Source organism: Neofelis nebulosa, chromosome 1 (genome assembly GCF_028018385.1).
Source record: "Neofelis nebulosa isolate mNeoNeb1 chromosome 1, mNeoNeb1.pri, whole genome shotgun sequence".
NCBI classification, from domain to species: domain Eukaryota; kingdom Metazoa; phylum Chordata; class Mammalia; order Carnivora; family Felidae; genus Neofelis; species Neofelis nebulosa.
In genome coordinates this window covers 152,715,378-152,733,196 of record NC_080782.1, presented here as the reverse complement: position 1 = coordinate 152,733,196, position 17,819 = coordinate 152,715,378, and the positions used below count along the sequence as shown (strand labels likewise).

General features: G+C 42.2%; 1 protein-coding gene across 48 annotated transcripts in view; it reads right to left on the bottom strand.

The window, feature by feature from the left end:
• OBSCN (obscurin, cytoskeletal calmodulin and titin-interacting RhoGEF) overlaps positions 1-17,819 on the bottom strand; it is a 198,606-nt gene that overhangs the window by 119,965 nt on the left and 60,822 nt on the right. For 44 of the 48 annotated variants that reach the window (XR_009264959.1, XM_058740572.1, XM_058740604.1 and 41 more), the window contains 3 exons: positions 15,180-15,455; positions 11,033-11,308; positions 7,301-7,576 (listed from right to left, as the gene is read on the bottom strand). Coding sequence is in view for 47 of the 48 variants with exons in the window: in XM_058740572.1 (XP_058596555.1) it covers positions 7,301-7,576; positions 11,033-11,308; positions 15,180-15,455 (828 nt within the window). In the remaining variant the exon portion in view is untranslated. The remainder of the gene's footprint in view (positions 1-7,300; positions 7,577-11,032; positions 11,309-15,179; positions 15,456-17,819) is intronic. The other 4 variants (XM_058740676.1, XM_058740606.1, XM_058740755.1 and 1 more) reach the window with 2 other exon arrangements.

The window sequence follows — 17,819 nt, the reverse complement described above, 5'->3', positions numbered from 1 at the left end:
GTTCCAGTACACTGTAGGTGAGGGAATATGCTCTCTGCTGTCTATCAAGAACTCTTCTATGTTTCCTCTTAACACAAAAAAAGAAAGTACTAGGAATCTCTAAAGGAGAAGCCTTGGGACGCCCTCTCTTGTACTCCTCCTCCTTATAATCCCCAGGTCAACCCACAGGAGGGGGTAGGAGGGAACAAAACAGAGAATTTGGGTGGACAGGAGGAACCTTATGCCTTACTGGTTTGTATCCAAACCTCAGGAGGGAACCGAAAAAATGTAAAAAGCACATAGAGAACTTCCTTCTTCCCTCTGGGAGCTCTTCATTCCCCCAAAAAAGATTTCCTTAAAACAACTGGGTGAAATAGTTTGCAGGAAGCAGTTTCCTATTCCAATAGAAGGGGAAAAAAAGTCTCCAGCCAGTGATCGCAGATATTATCAAGGATAGATTGCTGGAGCCCTAAGTTATTTCCATTAAGGAAGGTCCTTTTAAAGGGGACAAGGAGAGATTGGTTTTGTCAATGCCCACCACCACCAGTACTGAGGTGAGGAATTTCAAGAAGGAAATGAAACCACTGTTAGAAGATCCACTAGGTTTGGCAGATCAGGTTGATTAGTTTTGCAGACCTAATATTTATTCCTGGGCTAGGCTGATGTCTATCATGAATATCCTATTTACCGGAGAGCAAAGAGAAATGATCAGGAGAGGTCGATCAGTTTGGGGGACGTAATATTTATTCCTGGGCTGAGCTGATGTCTATCATGAATATCCTATTTACCAGAGAGCAAAGAGGAATGATCAGAAGAGCTGCAATGTCTGTTTGGTGGAGAGAGCACCCACCTGGCCAGGAGTTCAGCCAGCGGAACAGAAGTTTCCTAACCTAGATCCTGGTTGGGACAATGATGATCTTGGGCACAGAGTTAGGAGGAAGCAGAAATTAAGAAAACCAATCATCACAGGGATCAGGGGATCAGCTCCAAGATCTCAGAGTATCATCAAGGAATTTTAAATATATATATATATGTTTTATTTATTTTTGAGAGAAAGAAAGACAGAGTGCAAGCTGGGAGGGTCAGAGAGAGAGGGAGACACAGAATCCGAAGCAGGCTCCAGGCTCTGAGCTGTCAGCACAGAGCCCAATGCAGAGCTCAAACCCAGAAACCATGAGATTGTGACCTGAGCTGAAGTCAGACGCTTAACCAACTGAGCCACACAGGTGCCCCTTAAGGCTTTTGAGATACAGAAAGAGAAGGAGGAAACCCCAACTGCTTGCTTACAGAGGCTTAAGGATCAAATGAGGAAATATTCAGGCCTTGATCTGGAGGACCCAGTGGGGCAGGGTCTCCTGAAGGTTAATTTTGTCTCCAGAAGTTGGCCTGATATTGCCAGAAAGTTATAGAAGGTGGATAGAGGAATTGCGCAGGGAGGCACAAAAGGTATTTGTAAAGAAGGATGAAAAGAAGCAACAACAGAAAGCAAAAATTATGGTGACTACTGTGGAGAAGATGATTGAAAGGGAAGGAGGAAAAAGAGATTCCCCCAGGGGGGAAATGAGGGATCATAGGGAACAAAGTAAAACGAGAGGAATGCGAGAAGGAGAAGAAAGGAAATGTTATAAATGCAGACCGCCTGGCCACTTTAAAAGGGAGTGTCCTCTATGGAAGAAGGAAGAGGAACTGACCTCCTTATGGCTCTGGAAGAAGAAGATAAAGGGGGTCAGGGGTTCCCCTTTGCTAGACTCCAGCAGCAGTCCTTGATACATTCAAAGGTGGGACCCAAGGGAGAAGATACAACCTTCTTGTTTGACACCGAAGCTGCCCATTCCTCCCTAACATTTAAGCCACAGGGGACAAAATTCTCACCAGAAAAACTTTTGGTTTCAGGAATAAAAGGAGAAAAATTTCAGGTTTGTATATATGAAACCATGACTGTAAGAACTGAGACTGAGGAAACAGAGGTGTCTTTCCTGTCCATTCCTGAAGCAGGAGTCGACCCCCTAGGCAGAGACCTCACTATAGAGCTGGGTTTGGATATAGGGATAGAGAGGAGCCAAATTAAAGTTCTCATAGCTTACCTCATAGAGGAAGAAGAAAGTAAGATACATCCAGAGATATGGGTCAAAGAGAGAAACAGAAGAGGGCTTCAAATTCTCCCAGTGAAGATTTGCTTAAAACAACCAGGTGAAACAGTGTGCAGGAAGCAGTCTCTTATTCCAATAGAAGGAACAAAAAGACTCCAGCCAGTGACCACGGGTCTTATCAAGGATGGGTTGCTAGAACCCTGTATTTACCCATACAATACTCTGGAACTCCCAGTATGAAATCCAGATGGGTCCTACCAGTTGGTGCAAGACCTGGGAGCAGTAAACCAGATAGTTTGAACCCAATACCCTACAGTCCCTAATCCCTATACCCCCCTCAGTAAAATTCCTTATGGGCATAAATGGTTTAGCGTAGTAGATTTGAAGGATGACTTTTGGGCATGTCCACTAGACCCAGAGAGCAGAGATCTCTTTGCCTTTGAATGCGAGAATCCTGTAAGCAGGAGAAAGCAACAATACCACTGGACAGTATTGCCACAGGGCTTTACTGAGGCCTCCAATTTGTTTAGTCAAATGTGGAATCTATAATAAAAATGTCCCCCCACCTCCGCCAGACACTCAACTCTTTCAATATGTAGATGAATTCCTGATTTCAAGGGAAAGTGAGCTGAAGTTTCCAAGGCCACAATAGGTTTGCTTAACTTCCTAGCAGGGTTGTCTGCCTGTGAGCTTCTTGATAGGCTACTTTATTTAGGGAGGGCATTGGACTTGGACTTACCCACCCTGGAAACTAAAGGTCAGTTCCTCAGAGATATGTACTGGCCACATCCTCTGTTCTATCTTCCCTTAGGGTAAAAGGGCTCTCACACAGACCCTGACACTTGAATTCATGGCCCATCACTTTCAACTGGGGGATCAGGCATTAATCAAATGTTGGAAAGAGGAAAATACTCCAACCTAGCTGGCAAGGCCCCTATGAAGTTCTTGTAACCACTGAAACTGTTGTATTGACTGCTGAAAGGGGATGGACTCATTACACTCAGGTCAAGGGGCCAGTAACGCGGACTCTAGACAGCAAGGTGAAGGGACGATGGGAGGTATATAAGACAACCAAGGACCCCTTAAAACTACCCTTAAGAAAGGAAGTTCAGAGTGTACAATAAAGGTTAGAATCTGGCCTTGCAACTGGGGAATACTATGGCTTGGGTAGGCAACCACCAGAGGATGAGAAAATTCCAAAAAGGAAGTGCCTCAAGCCTATCCCATTAGCTTAGTAATTAATGTAACTAGAACTGAATCCCCTCAAACTTTGAAATTTGATGCCTGCCTCAACCTATCATGTGGGAATTTAGAAAAACAGAGGTGGCTATCACAGGCAGATAAATATCTTTGTATTGATACCTTTGATCTTTACAGTCATCTGGACCTCAAACCTTGTTTGGGAGTTGGGACTTGGCATCGTAGACTACTCAGATTCAGGAATGGACAGCCAAACCCATGGACACTTTAACAGTTAAAATACATCCATCTAAGGGTATCCCACTGAAAAATTGCCAGAACTTAAAGTGTGACCCCATGCTTCTAACCATTAACAGCCCCCTCACTGCAGATCAGGACCCAAGGGCAGCACCTGGAACATATGGATTAGGAGTAGATGTTACAAGAATTTAAGAACTTAAGGGACTACTGTCCCTTAAGCCAGTTGATAACCTCATCTGTAGTATGCCTCAACCAACCACAGATCCAAGGGGGTATTTAATTTCTCCCACTAATGATCCAAAGAAGATAAGCAAAGTTGAAATCAAAGACCTGACACAAACCCTTAAGATCTAGACTGGATACGGAGATGTTAATGCGTGGGTGTAATGTGTTTACTTCTCTGTGCAGATGTTTAACAAAAGCAATTGTTATGTTTGTGGTGCAGAAAGGCCACAGGGGCAAATTGTTCCATTTCCCTCTGGATGGGATACAGACCCTGCAGGAATGAGTTGCATGATGGCTCTCCATCAGTCACGGATGTTTGGGGAAATGAGACCTGCAAGATCCTGTCATTGCTCTTTCATGCACTACAAATGTCAGACCCAAGGGCCATCCCCTCTTTCTTCATAGGGACAAGGAATCACTCCTCCTGTCTCTCAAGAGTAGGGAAACAATTCAACAAACCTGTGGGATATTGGCTGACCCACGTGCACATCCTAAATGCCACTGGTGAACAGAGCCACAACTATTCTAACTTGAACATCCCATGAGCAGATGTTTGGTGGTACTTTGGGAAGAGAAGCCTACTTAACCAGTTTCTGCCCAATTGGAGTGGAACTTGTGCATTAGTCCAAATGGCCATTTCATTCACTTTGGCATTCCATCAAACCGATAAAGACAGTGACATTCACCACAGAAACCAGAGGGCTTTACAGTGATATTTTTATTCCAATGTGTACATTAGTGCAATAGGAGTCCTATAGGGGTGTCTCCAATGAACTTAAGGACAGGAATCAGATAGCTGCTGGATTTCAGTCCTTACTTTTCTGGTGGTTTACCATTGATAAGAATGTGGACTGGATTAATCACATCTGCTAAAATCAGCAAAGGTCTATCAATTTCACTAGGGCTGCACTCCAAGGAGTAGCCAGTAAGTTAGATGCTACCACTCGAATGGCATGGGAGAATAGGATAGCCTTAGACATGATGCTAGCAGAGAAAGAGGGAGTCTTTCTTTTGTGTTATGTTAGGAGACCAGTGCTGTACCTTTCTCCCCAACATTGCTGCAGACGGCACCATCACCAAAGCTTTGCAGGGACTACCAACTCTAGCCAATGAACTAGCATAAAACTCAGGGAGTAGTGATTTGTTTAGTGACTGGTTAGAAGTATGCTTTAGTAAATGGAAAGGAATGGTTGCTTTGATTCTAAACTCTTTGGACAATGAGTCCAAAGACTCATTGTTATTAATGAACAAATGTTTGTGCTTATGCCCAAAATGACCTATTATTATTGAAAGATAAACCTTACTACGAGGAGGAGAGCCAACACCTACTAAACATGTTTGAGTGAGAGCTCAAAAATGAAGGAAATATAAATGAAAATGGAATCAACTTAGAAAAGAAGAGGTGGGATTGTGAGAAGTAAGGGAGATGATTCATTTTTGAATACCAAATAAAAGCCATTGTGTCTAGTTAACAATAGATTTACAACTTATTGGAAATATATATGTACCCCACACACACAGTGGAGTCCCAAACCCTTAGACTCTTCACTTCCTGGCTCTTCTTCCCCTCTCCGTTTGGTAGACTTTGCAATGAACACGTGCCAAAGAACAAAGGGAGGAGGGGCTGAAAGTCTCTGCGTCACCTTAGGGAATGTACAGTTGTTCCAATGAGACTACTTTTTGCCTTCCATGGGCACAAGCAATGTCTGGGTAAGACTGTAATCTCCGCAGTGCTCAGCCAATGAGGAACCACGGGAGGGACTTGCGTGCTAAGAGGTAAATTGCTGTAACTGCCCTGAGTGTGCCTATCCATCAGATACTGCTCTTGCAAGAACATCGCTCAAAGCCTTGTTTCACTGTGCTCCAAGTCTCTGTGTCCCTCCTTTGATTGAGTTGGTGGGCTTATTTCTCACACTACCTAAAATGAGTTATGAAATATATCTTGTTTTTATATTCCCCAGAACAATTATTTCCTCAAGCATAGAATAACCATTTTAAAGAATATTGAACATAGTTTACCAGAGAACTACTTGACTTCAAAGATTTTGTATTATTGGTTCCACTTATTTAAAAGTCATAAAACTATTTGAGATTTCTGTATCTTTTTGTGTCCATTCTCACAATTTATTAGGAATTAGCCAAATTGTCACAACTTTTCAAATTTATTACCATAAAATATTTTGTCATATTGTCTTAAAATAAGATTTCACAGACACCTAAATGGGATTTGGGGTGCCTACCCCCACCCATGGATCATTATATGCTGATAAAATTCTGAACTGTTATGTTCTGGCAACTAGGAGTCAGAGTAGGATGGGAGCCCACCCCTATTTGGTATCAAGATTCTCTCTTTTTTTAATGTTTATTTATTTTTGAGAGAGAGACAGAGACAGAGAGAGACAGAGTATGAACAGGGGAGGGGCAGATTGAGAGGGAGACACAGAATCTGGGCCAGCCTCAGGCTCCGAGCTATCAGCGCAGAGCCCGACAATGGGCTGGAACTCAGGAACTGCGAGATCATGACCTGAGCCAAAGTTGGATGCTTAACCCACTGAGCCATCCAAGCACCCCAAGGTTCTCTTAACAAAGGAAAAAAATTTTGAATTTTTCCACTTTATGTACCAGTCCAGCAGATGCAGATACACACAAAACATTAGGAAAATGCTACAAAATAAATGCTGCTTTCCTGGTCAGGCTGCTACTGTGGGAACACCTCAGTGACAAAGCACACTGAGTGCCAGGAGTTACCTGCTCCTTCCCATTTCTAAGTTTACAAATGCAACCAGAAGGGTAAATCTGACACTGAGAGTGTATCTCCAACCTGGAGAGAAGGGCAAAGTGAGGTTTTCTTGAAAACAATAATCCTAAATGTCACAGGTGAGTATCTACAAATCATCCATTCTTCCTTCCCTTTGCACAGCAGACATTGTCACAAAACATGCACCTACATTTTGTCACACACAGGTAACAGCGAGCTTCTCTATCAGTGAAAAAGAAGGAAGAGTGTCCCAGACACCTCAAGTGTGATAATCTAAGGTTCACTCTTGATATCTCAATTCCAAGTATGATTGTGTGGCCAGAATCTCCCCTAATCTAGGCCCAAGTGAATTGAAACACCTCTCACTGACAAAAACTGGTCAGAGCTACTGATGGGTGGCATGGGTAGTTGTCAAAACATATAATGGAGAAAATGTGCCATATCCAAGGGTGAGAGATACCTGGTTGACCTCGAGCCCAAGCACAAGATGGAACTAGAATCCTGGACACCAAGGAACACCAGAAAGAGCAGGGCAGGTGCTAGGAATGTGACTGAGCATTGTTGCACCAAATTGCCATTCCAGATTACAGAAACAGCCCCTTTCCTTTCCATGCATACCCTTCCCAGGAGGCCTCCCTTGACCCAAAACTGATGTGAAAAAAGGAGATGAAAACAGCATATGGACAAATGGTAGACATGAAGAGATTAGGTCTAAAGGAAAAGGACACAAAAGTCCATCCGGGTGTAATCCTGGATGGTCCCATCATCACCTTCCATCAAGGCTAGAGTATTACCCCCAAGTACTGACCTGTAACGTCCAGGCAGAAGGACACCTTCTCTCCCCTGGCCTCGCAGCTGTACTCCCCAGCATCTGCTCTCCCTGCTTGCTGCACCACCAGCTTCCTGCTGCAACCCTTGGCCTCCACACGCACTCTGGAGCTTGCACTCAGCTTCCTCCCATCCTTGTACCACATCACCTCCGTCTTGTCCTGGGCCACCTCGCAGCTCAATGTGGCACTGGCCCCTGCCTTGGCCTGAACCTCACTGCATGCCGGCTGCTCCTTGGCAAATACAGCTGCAAGCTCTGGGGACAGAGTCACCTTGTAAGTCAGGAAGGCAGCTCTGGTAAGAGGAGCCCGAATGGTGAGCTAGGGGGTCAGAAACTTCTCCAGGTTCTGCACCAGCTGTAAGGCCTGGAGAAGCCCCCTGCCTTTCCTAGAAATGGGTAACCACAATCTATCTATACATTCTATCACTGTTCCATGTTGCTGCTGCAGGTGTGGACAGTGGAGACATCCCTCTGCACAAGCTCCTCTAAGAGAGGATCTGTGGGGTCATGATACATGCACACCCCAGCCTTCTCAGATGATGCAGAGTCTTTCCACAGGACTGTCAGGAAGGGAGTTCCCACTCTTGCCTCCCCCGTGTTGTCAACTGTTGGCAACTTGGTGGGACTGAAGTTGTCCTCCCTGTGGTCCCATTACTGATAAAGCGATGCACATTTTCTGATGTTTTTGGCCATTAGCGTTTCCTCTTTATGATGTCACTGTTCAAGATTTGCCCCATTTTCAATACCACTGTATGTTTCTCTTATATTCATTTTCAGGAGCTCTTTGTTAATTAAATTTTTTTAATATGTATTTATTTTTGAGAGAAAGAGATGGAGTGTGAGCAGGGGAGGAGCAGAGAGGGAGACACAGAATCCGAAGCAGGCTCCAGGCCCCGAGTTGTCAGCACAGAGCTTGATGTGGGGCTCGAACTCATAGAACCGTGAGATCATGACCTGAGCCAAAGTCAGACTGTCAACTGACTGAGCCACCCAGGCACCCCAAGCTCTTTGTTACTTTAAATGCTAAAGGGTTTGGTCATTAAATGTCTTATTAAAATTCTCTACATCTGTGTGTCTTGCATTTTCCCTTCTTCATGGTGTCTTCTGATCAAAGTTCTTAATACAGACAAACATATCAACTTGTCCTTTGTGATTAACCCATTTATTAAGTCTTTTGTTACATTTATGTCACTAAATAGTCTGCATTACCTGCTAAGAGCTAATTGTTTTACCTTTTACGCTCAGGTCTCTACCCACCTGGAGTTGGTGTGTGTGTGTGTGTGTGTGTGTGTGTGTGTGTGTGTGTGTGTGGTCTGTTCTGTATATTGCTTTTTTTTTTAAGTTTTAATTTTTCCAAGTCTCTTATTAAAGTCTAATCATTAATCTTTTGGATTTTCTGAAATTGATATTATCTGTAAATTCCACGTTTGTCCCCATATTTTATACCTTTGTCTTATTTTCCTCCTTATTGTACTGCCCATTGTTGGACAGAAAGCCTCCTTACCTTGTTTCCAATCACAAAGTCAGGTCTCTTTCATTTTAAGGGTGATTCTAGCTGGTATTTCCTGTAGTACTGTTTTCCAAATTAAGGAAGAAACCCTTTATCTATAGTCAGTTAATAATTTTATATTACGAGATTATGTTAAATTTTATCAAACATTTTTATTCAGCATTTATCGAGATAACCACATTTTTCTCTTTCAATCTGTTAATATCATGCACTGTTTTGCTTTTTTAATGTTTCTAATGTTAAAGCAACCAGACATTCTTGGACTACGACTTCAATCATAGCGTATTGCCTGCTTCATGTGTCGGATTACTTGGTTGACTAATATCTTGTTTAAGATTTTAGCTTCGATATTCATAAGATACTGGCCTGTAATTTTTAATGTTTATTTATTTTGAGAGAGAGAGACAGAGTATGCACAGGGGAGGGGCAGAGAGAGGGAGACACAGAATCTGAAGCAGGCTCCAGGCTCTGAGCTGTCAGCACAGAGCACAATGCTGGGCTCAAACCCACAAACCGTAAGATCATGACCTGAGCTAAAGTCGGACATTTAACCGACTGAGCCACCCAGGTCTCCCTTTAATTTTTTAAATGTTTATTTATTTTTGAGAGAGAGAGAGAGAGAGAGAGAGAGAGAGAGAGAGAGAGAGAGAGAGATGGGCAGACAGGGAGACACAGAATCCCAAGCATTGGCCTGTAATTTCAACTCTACATGTTTTCCTTGTAAGATTTCAACATCAATATTATGTATCTACATCTACATAAGATGAGTTGGAGAGTGTATACCCTTTTTCTGTTGTCTAGAAGAATCTCCATGAAAATGTAATAATGTCTTTCCAGAAATATTTGGTATAACTAATCAGTAGATCCACTGAACATAGACTCTTTCTATGAAATATTTTTTTTTTATATTTCTGGATCCATTTCTTTAAAAGTTATAGGACTGTTTCAGTTTTCTATTTCTCCTCATGTCATTTTTGATATAGTTTTCTATCAAATTTTAAAACTTTTAAAATGTTTAGTATGAAGTAAGTTTTCAAGTCCTCTTCAAATAACGTTTCACAAAGATAACTAGCATGTTTCTCTGTATCTATATACACACACAAACCACTGAATACAAATACAATACCACACTGTTTTGTGGTGGCACCTAGAAGTCAAATGTCAGACCTTTACTGAACATTAAGACTCTCCTAACAAAAACAAAACAAAAGACCCTCTTAACAAAATAAAATGAATACATTTCTCAACCTTCTCTACGAACCAGCCAAGAAAGCACAAATACACACTAATCACTACATAATGCAACAAAATAAATACTGGTCCACCAGTCAGTCTGCCATTACAGTAACTTGTCTTTAACAAGATGTGCTGATACAGCTTAAGCTATTTATTCCTATTTCCAAATTTATACATCAGACTCCAAGAGGAATTCTGACAAAGAATGTTTTAACTGAACATATCTTTTGTGTTCAGTTGGTGTGGAAGGACCACACCATTCCTTTATTTTAAAGGAATAAAGATATTCCTTTAAAAGGAATATCCTGTACATCAGAGGTACATATCACAAGCACATGTCTACCGATCTCTGCTTTTGTATACTTTGCACAGACATTGCAACATGGAATGGATCTAGATGCTACAGCACACAGGTGCAGAAAGAGCTTTTCTACACATGTGCAAGGAAGGAAGAGATTCACAGAACAGCTAAACTTTGATAATCCACAGTCAGTCTGAGGTATTTACAAGTATGGATGGGTAGTTGAAATATCCTCCTATCCTTGGTCAGTGAGATCCAAACATCTGGCTTGTGATAACCTGCCTGTGATTCTGAGTGAACAAACCTGATAGCTGGCAGAACATCCAATAGGAGGAAATTTACAAGAGGCACTTGGTCTAATTCAGACCCAAATGCTAAGTAGATTCAGAGCTCCAGGACACAAAGAAATTGGGTAGGTTCTAGGAATATATAACTAAGCATCAGTGTTCAAAACACCACTGAAGATGGACACAAGTGGTCCCCTTCATTCTTACACACCTGTCCAACCCAGCCACCCTTGACCCTACAATGGGAGGAAAAACAGGAAGGTAGGAGGATGTGAGATGGAAGAGCACTGATGGTGAGAACACTAGGGATGATCTGCGCTCAAAGTCAGTCCCATTCTCTCAAACAAGGCTAATTCACTACCCTAAAGATTACTGACCTGTGACATCCAGGTGGAAGGACACCTTCTGGCCCCCGGCCTCACAGCTGTACTCCCCGGCATCCGCCTTCCCTGCCTGCTGCACCACCAGCCGCCTGCTGCAGCCCTTGGCCTCCATGCACACTTTGGAGCTGGCACTCAGCTTCTTCCCGTCCTTGTACCACGTCACCTCTGTCTTGTCCTGGGCCACCTCGCAGCTCAGTGTGGCACTGGTCCCCGCCTTGGCCTGCACCTCACTGCATGCTGGCTGCTCCTTGGCAAACACAGCTGAGGGCTCTGGGGACAGGGAAGGACACACAAAGTCAAAAAGTAATTCAAGATGTAGCACGGGGGAAAGAAGAACTAAGTGGGGAGGTGGTAGAATCTTATCCAGGCTCTGCACCAGCTGTGTGGCCTGGAGAAGCCTCACCACCTTCTCAGCAACAACTAACACAATTTATTTATACATTCCACCACTGCTCCACGTGGGCTGTTCCAGGTGGGGACCATACATTCCATCACTGCTCCTCCTGGGCTGTTCCAGGTGGGGACCATATATTCTATCCCTGTTCCATGCGAGGACTCTGAGAGACTTTCCTATGCACACACTTTTCTGGGTGAGGAGATGTTGGGTCATGATGTGTGCACACTTCAACTTTCCCAGATGATACAGAGTCTTGCACATGAATGTGCAAAGAGCATGTCACCCACAGTGCAAGACAGTCCCTGAACCTCCACACTGTCACCTACTCTGTGTTGTCAACTCTTGGCAACTGTGGGCAGTGGAGCTCTACCTCCCAGGGCTGTCTCTTACCTGGTCCTGATGATTCACAAAGTGAATTACCTTTTCCAGTGTTTTTGGTTATTAGTGTTTGCTCTTTTGCTAAAGGCTTTTGCCCAATTTTCAATAGCATTGTCTGTCCTCTCTATGCTTGTTTTTAGGATATTTTTATATATATGAAGGCATATCTTTGGTGATTATGTGTGCTGTAAATATCCTCCACATCTGTGTGGCTTGTCTTTGCTGTCTTCTGATGATTCGACATTTTTAGGTTAATGTCCTCATATATTTCATATTTGTTTCATTGTGGTTAGTGCACTTGTGTTCTGTTCTAAGCAATCATTCCTAAGCTTGAAGCAATTAAAAACATCTACATTACCACCTGAGAGTATATGGTTTCACTTCTGCTCTGAGGAGAACACCAGGGGTTGACTGTGAGTGGTATGAGTTACTAGTCCAATCCTTTTTCCATATGGTTAAATGGTCCTAGCACCATTTGTTTAAAACAATGCTGTCTCTACTTCGTACACAGTTCCACATTAAACACACACACACAGAGGGGGAGGGGATGGAGTCATCAGTTCCTGCATGGGTCTGTCTCAGAGATCACTATTCTGGTTCTTTGGTCAGTGTATCTTTCCTGGCATCAAGACACCATTCTCAATCACTCTATCTGTAATATTTCTGATACCTGGTCCAGCAAATGCTCACCCTTTGCTCTACTTCAAGAGGTATATTGTCTGTGTGTGGCCTTGATGATCTGTTTGTCAATTTTCAAAGTCCCCACCACTACCACCACCAAAAATGACCATTTGGTTGGATGTTTATTAGTATCAGGTATGCCTGTTTCTTCCATGGTTTTCTATCCATTTATTTCCATCTCTTGACTGTCTCTCAATAACATGTAATAATTTACCCTCACAGAGCCACCCAACATCTCTTTATCAAACTAGGAATTAGAAACATGATAGTCTTGATGCTCTTATAACTCTTAAATTTTCGTTTTCAAAGTGTCTCTTGGCAGCACAGATACAAGAGTTTTCTCAATATTGACTTTTTACACAGTAATCTTTGTCAACTTTCTAGGTCAAATAATTTATCTTTTGGATATATCATATTATCCATAAATTCTATTTTTGTTTTTTTCAAACTTCCTTTGACTTTATTTGCCCCCTAACTATGCTGCATAGCATTGGATAAAAGTGATAGCGGTTAGCTTCCTTGGGTAGTTCCCTGTCTCACAGATCACTCTGTGTGATTAGCTGGTTTTTCTGCAGCATCATTTATAAGCTGAAAAAAGAACCATTCTATTTATAATTGGCTAAGAATTCTATGTCATGAATTGATGTGAACTTTATCAAACACTTCTTCTGGATTTATGATGTTAAATTTTATCAACTACTATATTCTGTATTTATGGAGTAATCACTTCATTCTTTTTCATTCAGTCTGTTAATGCCATGCATTATACTGATCTGCTAATATTTCCAGTTTAAAAAGCCTTGAACTCCTAGACTATGACCTTCATCATGGTGTATTATCTTTTAAATACTTTGCTAATTTATTTTCCTAATGCTTTGTTTAAGATTTTGACCTTAAAAATCCATAACAGACTGACCTGTAATTTGAATTTTTCATCCTTTGCTTTTCAGAGTTTGGTTATCAACATTATACTGTCTCTGTGAAGTAAATCAGAAATAGCTTCCTCTTCTCTTTTCTAGAAAAATCTCCAGGAATAGGCACTAACTTCTTTCCAGAACATTTCACATAATCTACCAGTGAGAAAGTGCACATGGTGTGAGATTATTTACTACATCTCTATTTGTTTAAAACATTCTAGGACTATTTGAGGTGTTGAAATCTCCTTGTGTCACTTTTATCTGGTTTTCTAAGAATTTGGTCAATTTGTCAAACCTTTTCATATGTATTACCATAAAATAATTTGTAATATCATCTGAAAATAACACTAAAAAAAGACACATGGTAGATTTTTTGTATCTGCATATACCAACAAATAATTTTCTGCAGATACAATACCAAACAGTCAGGTGGTGGCACCTAGAAGCCAACGTAGGACTGCAGCCCATTTTTATTTGCCATTAAGACTCATAAGGAGTGGTGCCTGGGTGGCTCAGTTGGTTAAGCATCTGACTTTGGCTCAGGTCATGATCCCATGGTTCATGAGTTTGAGCCCCGTGTCGGGCTCTGTGCTGACAGCTCAGAGCTGGAGCCTGCTTCAGATTCTGTGTCTCCCTCTCTCTCTCTCTGCCCCTTCCCTGCTCTCTCTCTCTCTCTCTCTCTGCTGACAGCTCAGAGCTGGAGCCTGCTTCAGATTCTGTGTCTCCCTCTCTCTCTCTCTGCCCCTTCCCTGCTCTCTCTCTCTCTCTCTCTCTCTCTCAAAAAAATAAATAAAAACATTTTTAAAAATTTTTAAAAGACTCATAAGGAAAGGAAAATACATTTAGTTCTGACCCTTTTCTGTGAACCAGCCAGAAATGGACAGACACACAAGTCTCTAGAAAATGGTATGCAATTCTGCTTTACCAGACAGCAGCTGTTAAAGACCTTGTCTTTAACAAAGTGTTCTTGTGTAAGATAAGCCACTTATTCTTTTCCATTTCTAAATCGATGAATCATACCCCAAGGGGAATTCTGACACAGAATGTTCTAAGAGAGGGGAAGCAAGATTTGCTTCAAAAAGAGAATCCAGACTTCACATGTGTCTATCACATATCTGTCAGCCCTCTGCTCTCAGTTTGCTTTGTGCAGACATTGCACAGAACAGGGATCTAGACTTTGCTAGATCCGTGTCCATGTGCAAGGTAACTTCCGTGTCCATGTACAAGGAGGAAAGGGTGTCCCAGAATGCCTATAACTTTGATAGTCCATAGTTCTGTCTGAGATACATCCAATTATGATTGGCTGGAATAAATTACTCCTTATCCTGGTTTAATGAAATTCAAACATCTCTCCCTAGGGTGAAACAACATGTTGCTAGATGAGGGCACCTGGGAGCTGCCAGGACATTAAGCAGAGGGAAATGCATATATCATGGGTGAGAAATGCCTGGTCTACTTCAGACTCCAAGTGCAGGGAACAGCCAGAGGTCCAGGTACCAAAGAACACCCAGGAATTTCTGAGCAGATACAGGGAAATTACAACTGCCATTACTGTGTGGAAACAGCACTTGGGTTTCTGGGAGCACAATCTCCCTTCTGTTCATACCCTTCCCACCCAACCTCCCTTGGCCCAGCCATGGGTAAGGGCATTGGGAGAATGGGCCATGTGAACACATGAGGTCTGGTGGGAAGAGCACCATGGTTGGCTGGGGATGTAAGCCAATCCCATCACCTCCACACAGGCTATGACAGTCCCATAAGAACTGACCTGTGACATCCAGGTGGAAAGACACCTTCTGGCCCCCGGCCTCACAGCTGTACTCCCCAGCATCCACCTTCCCTGCCTGCTGCACCACCAGCTTCCTGCTGCAGCCCTTGGCCTCCATGTGCACTCTGGAGCTGGCACTCAGTTTCTTCCCATCCTTGTACCATGTCACCTCCGTCTTGTCCTGAGCCACCTCACAGCTCAGCGTGGCACTGGCCCCTGCCTTGGCCTGCACCTCACTGCATGCTGGCTGCCCCTTAGCAAACATGGCCGAGCGCTCTGGGGAAAAAGAGGCATGCACAGGTTCAGAGACACAGAGCTGTCACCAGCCTAGGTCACAGGAATGAAAGCCTCAGGGTTCAGTAAATTTTCTACTTGGAGCAAATGCCATCACATGCCCAGAAGAGTGCTGGAGTGTGTTTGTAAACATATGCCTCCTGTCCTAGAGCCCAAGTGTACATTTGGATGTGTCCTGACTCAAGAGCAATTTCTAAGGCTGGTGCAAGGTGGCAGAGGCTGTTCCATCACCTGTCTCTGCTAGTTCATGGTCCTTCCCAGGTGACAGCCAGCCCTTGTGGGCAGGTGGGGTTGTTCACTCCTGTATCCCCAGCACATGGTGTGTCCACCACAGGCTACCTTACCACAGTGTAACTCTCATGTTAATGCACTAATTCGTTTGCACAACCCAGTGGAGTTTGGTATGACTGTCCCCACAGAACCAAAACAAAAACAAACAGAAAACATCTATCTCCCCACTCACTACTGACCATGCCCAAAAGTAACCATTATTTTGACCTCCGCCACCATCAATTACTTTTGCCTGGACTTTGATTTCACATGAATGCATGATCCATTGGGTGTTCTTTGGGTCTGTCTTCCTCCCCTTGACAGAATGTGAGATCTACCTATGCTGCTGCATGCATGGATAGTTTTCTATTGTATGAACACCTCATCTTATGTTTGCTTTACCTCTTGTGATTCATCTGGGCTATTTCCCATTTGGGGATATGATGAGTAAAGCTGCCTTGAACAGTCTTGTATGTCTCTTTGGGGACAAATATAACTGCTAGTACATACATATGGCTAAATTTGGCTTTAATAGATACTTCCAAAGAGTGTTCAATAATGATTGTGACAACTTACTCTACCACTGACAGTGTGATAATTCAGATTCTCCACATCCTTACCAACACTTGAGATCATCGTTTTTTAAAAAATTGTGTATATCCCATTAAACTCAAGTATGTACATGCAGGAAGGATCTTAGGGATTCCATGCTCTGAGCCCACCAGAGACAGACTACCCTGAACAAAACTACAAGGTGGTCCCAAGTCAACATGGTCCTGGAATGAGCCAAAGTTTGATTGTCCTCTCCCTGCCTATCACAGGAAAGAGCAACCCTCTTTCTGGAATAAGATAGCATCATCCATATAACAAGTTTTCTCATGCAATATCTGACAGTCAATCGAAGCATTGCTGATGTGCCACAGACAGGAGTAAATAGAAAACTAAACAAGAAAAAAGTACAATATCAGACGATTGATTATTATGTTTTTTCAGACTGGGATACAGACATGATTAATACAGTTTTAAAATGAAATTTAAAAAAAAATAGGTCAAACATGAAAAATTTACTACAGAGTCTGGAATCTATAAGAAATCAAAAAATGGAAGTTATATCACTTGAAAATAGTAAACACACTATAAGTGAGTTGGACAGCACATTAGATATAGCAGAATACAATATTAGAAAATTGGAAGGGAGGTAAACAACATACCCAGAATAAAGCAGAGAGAGAAAAATAATTCGGAGGCAGAGAGAAAGATGCAACAAGATATGTGGGGAAACATAAAAACGTCAAATAAAATATAACAAGAGTTCTGACAAAGGAGAGAGATAGGACAGAACAGAAAAAGGCCAAGGATAGCCTATGGTTGATGAGGACATAAACCCAGACACTCAAGGTGATCTACAGCTCCAACCGGTATGAATACAAAGAAAACCACATCCAGGTTCATCAAAGTAAAACTTCTGAAGGCCAAAAACAATATCTTAAAAGCAACAGGAGAAAAGAAAAGAAAACCCTTGAGAGAATATAACAGATCTGACAGTTGATGTTCTAAGAGAAAATATGGAACCTAGGAGACAATGGAATGATATCTTTAAAATGTGAAAATATATAAAATTGACTCTTGACAACACAAGGGTTAAGGGTGCCAACCCACCATGCAGTAAAAAAAAATTCATGTATAACTTTTACTTCCCTAAAATGTAACTACTAGTAGCCTACTGTTGACTGGAAGCCTCACGAATGATATAGTCAATTAACACACACTTTGTATGATATGTGTATTATAGACTACACTCTAACAATGAAATAAGCTACAGAGAAAAAAATGTTATTAAGAAGAGAAAACACATTTGCATACTGTACTGTATTTATAGAAAAAATCCGCATATAAGTGGACCTGTGGAGTGTAAACCCATGCTGATCAAGAGTCCACTGTATTTACATATGTAACTTGATACCCAGAGAAAATAGGCCTCAGAATTGAAGACAAAATGAATACTTTTTCAAATAAGCAAAAAAAGAAATTAAAGTACCAGAATACCTACCAAAATAAATATGCATGATGAAGTTT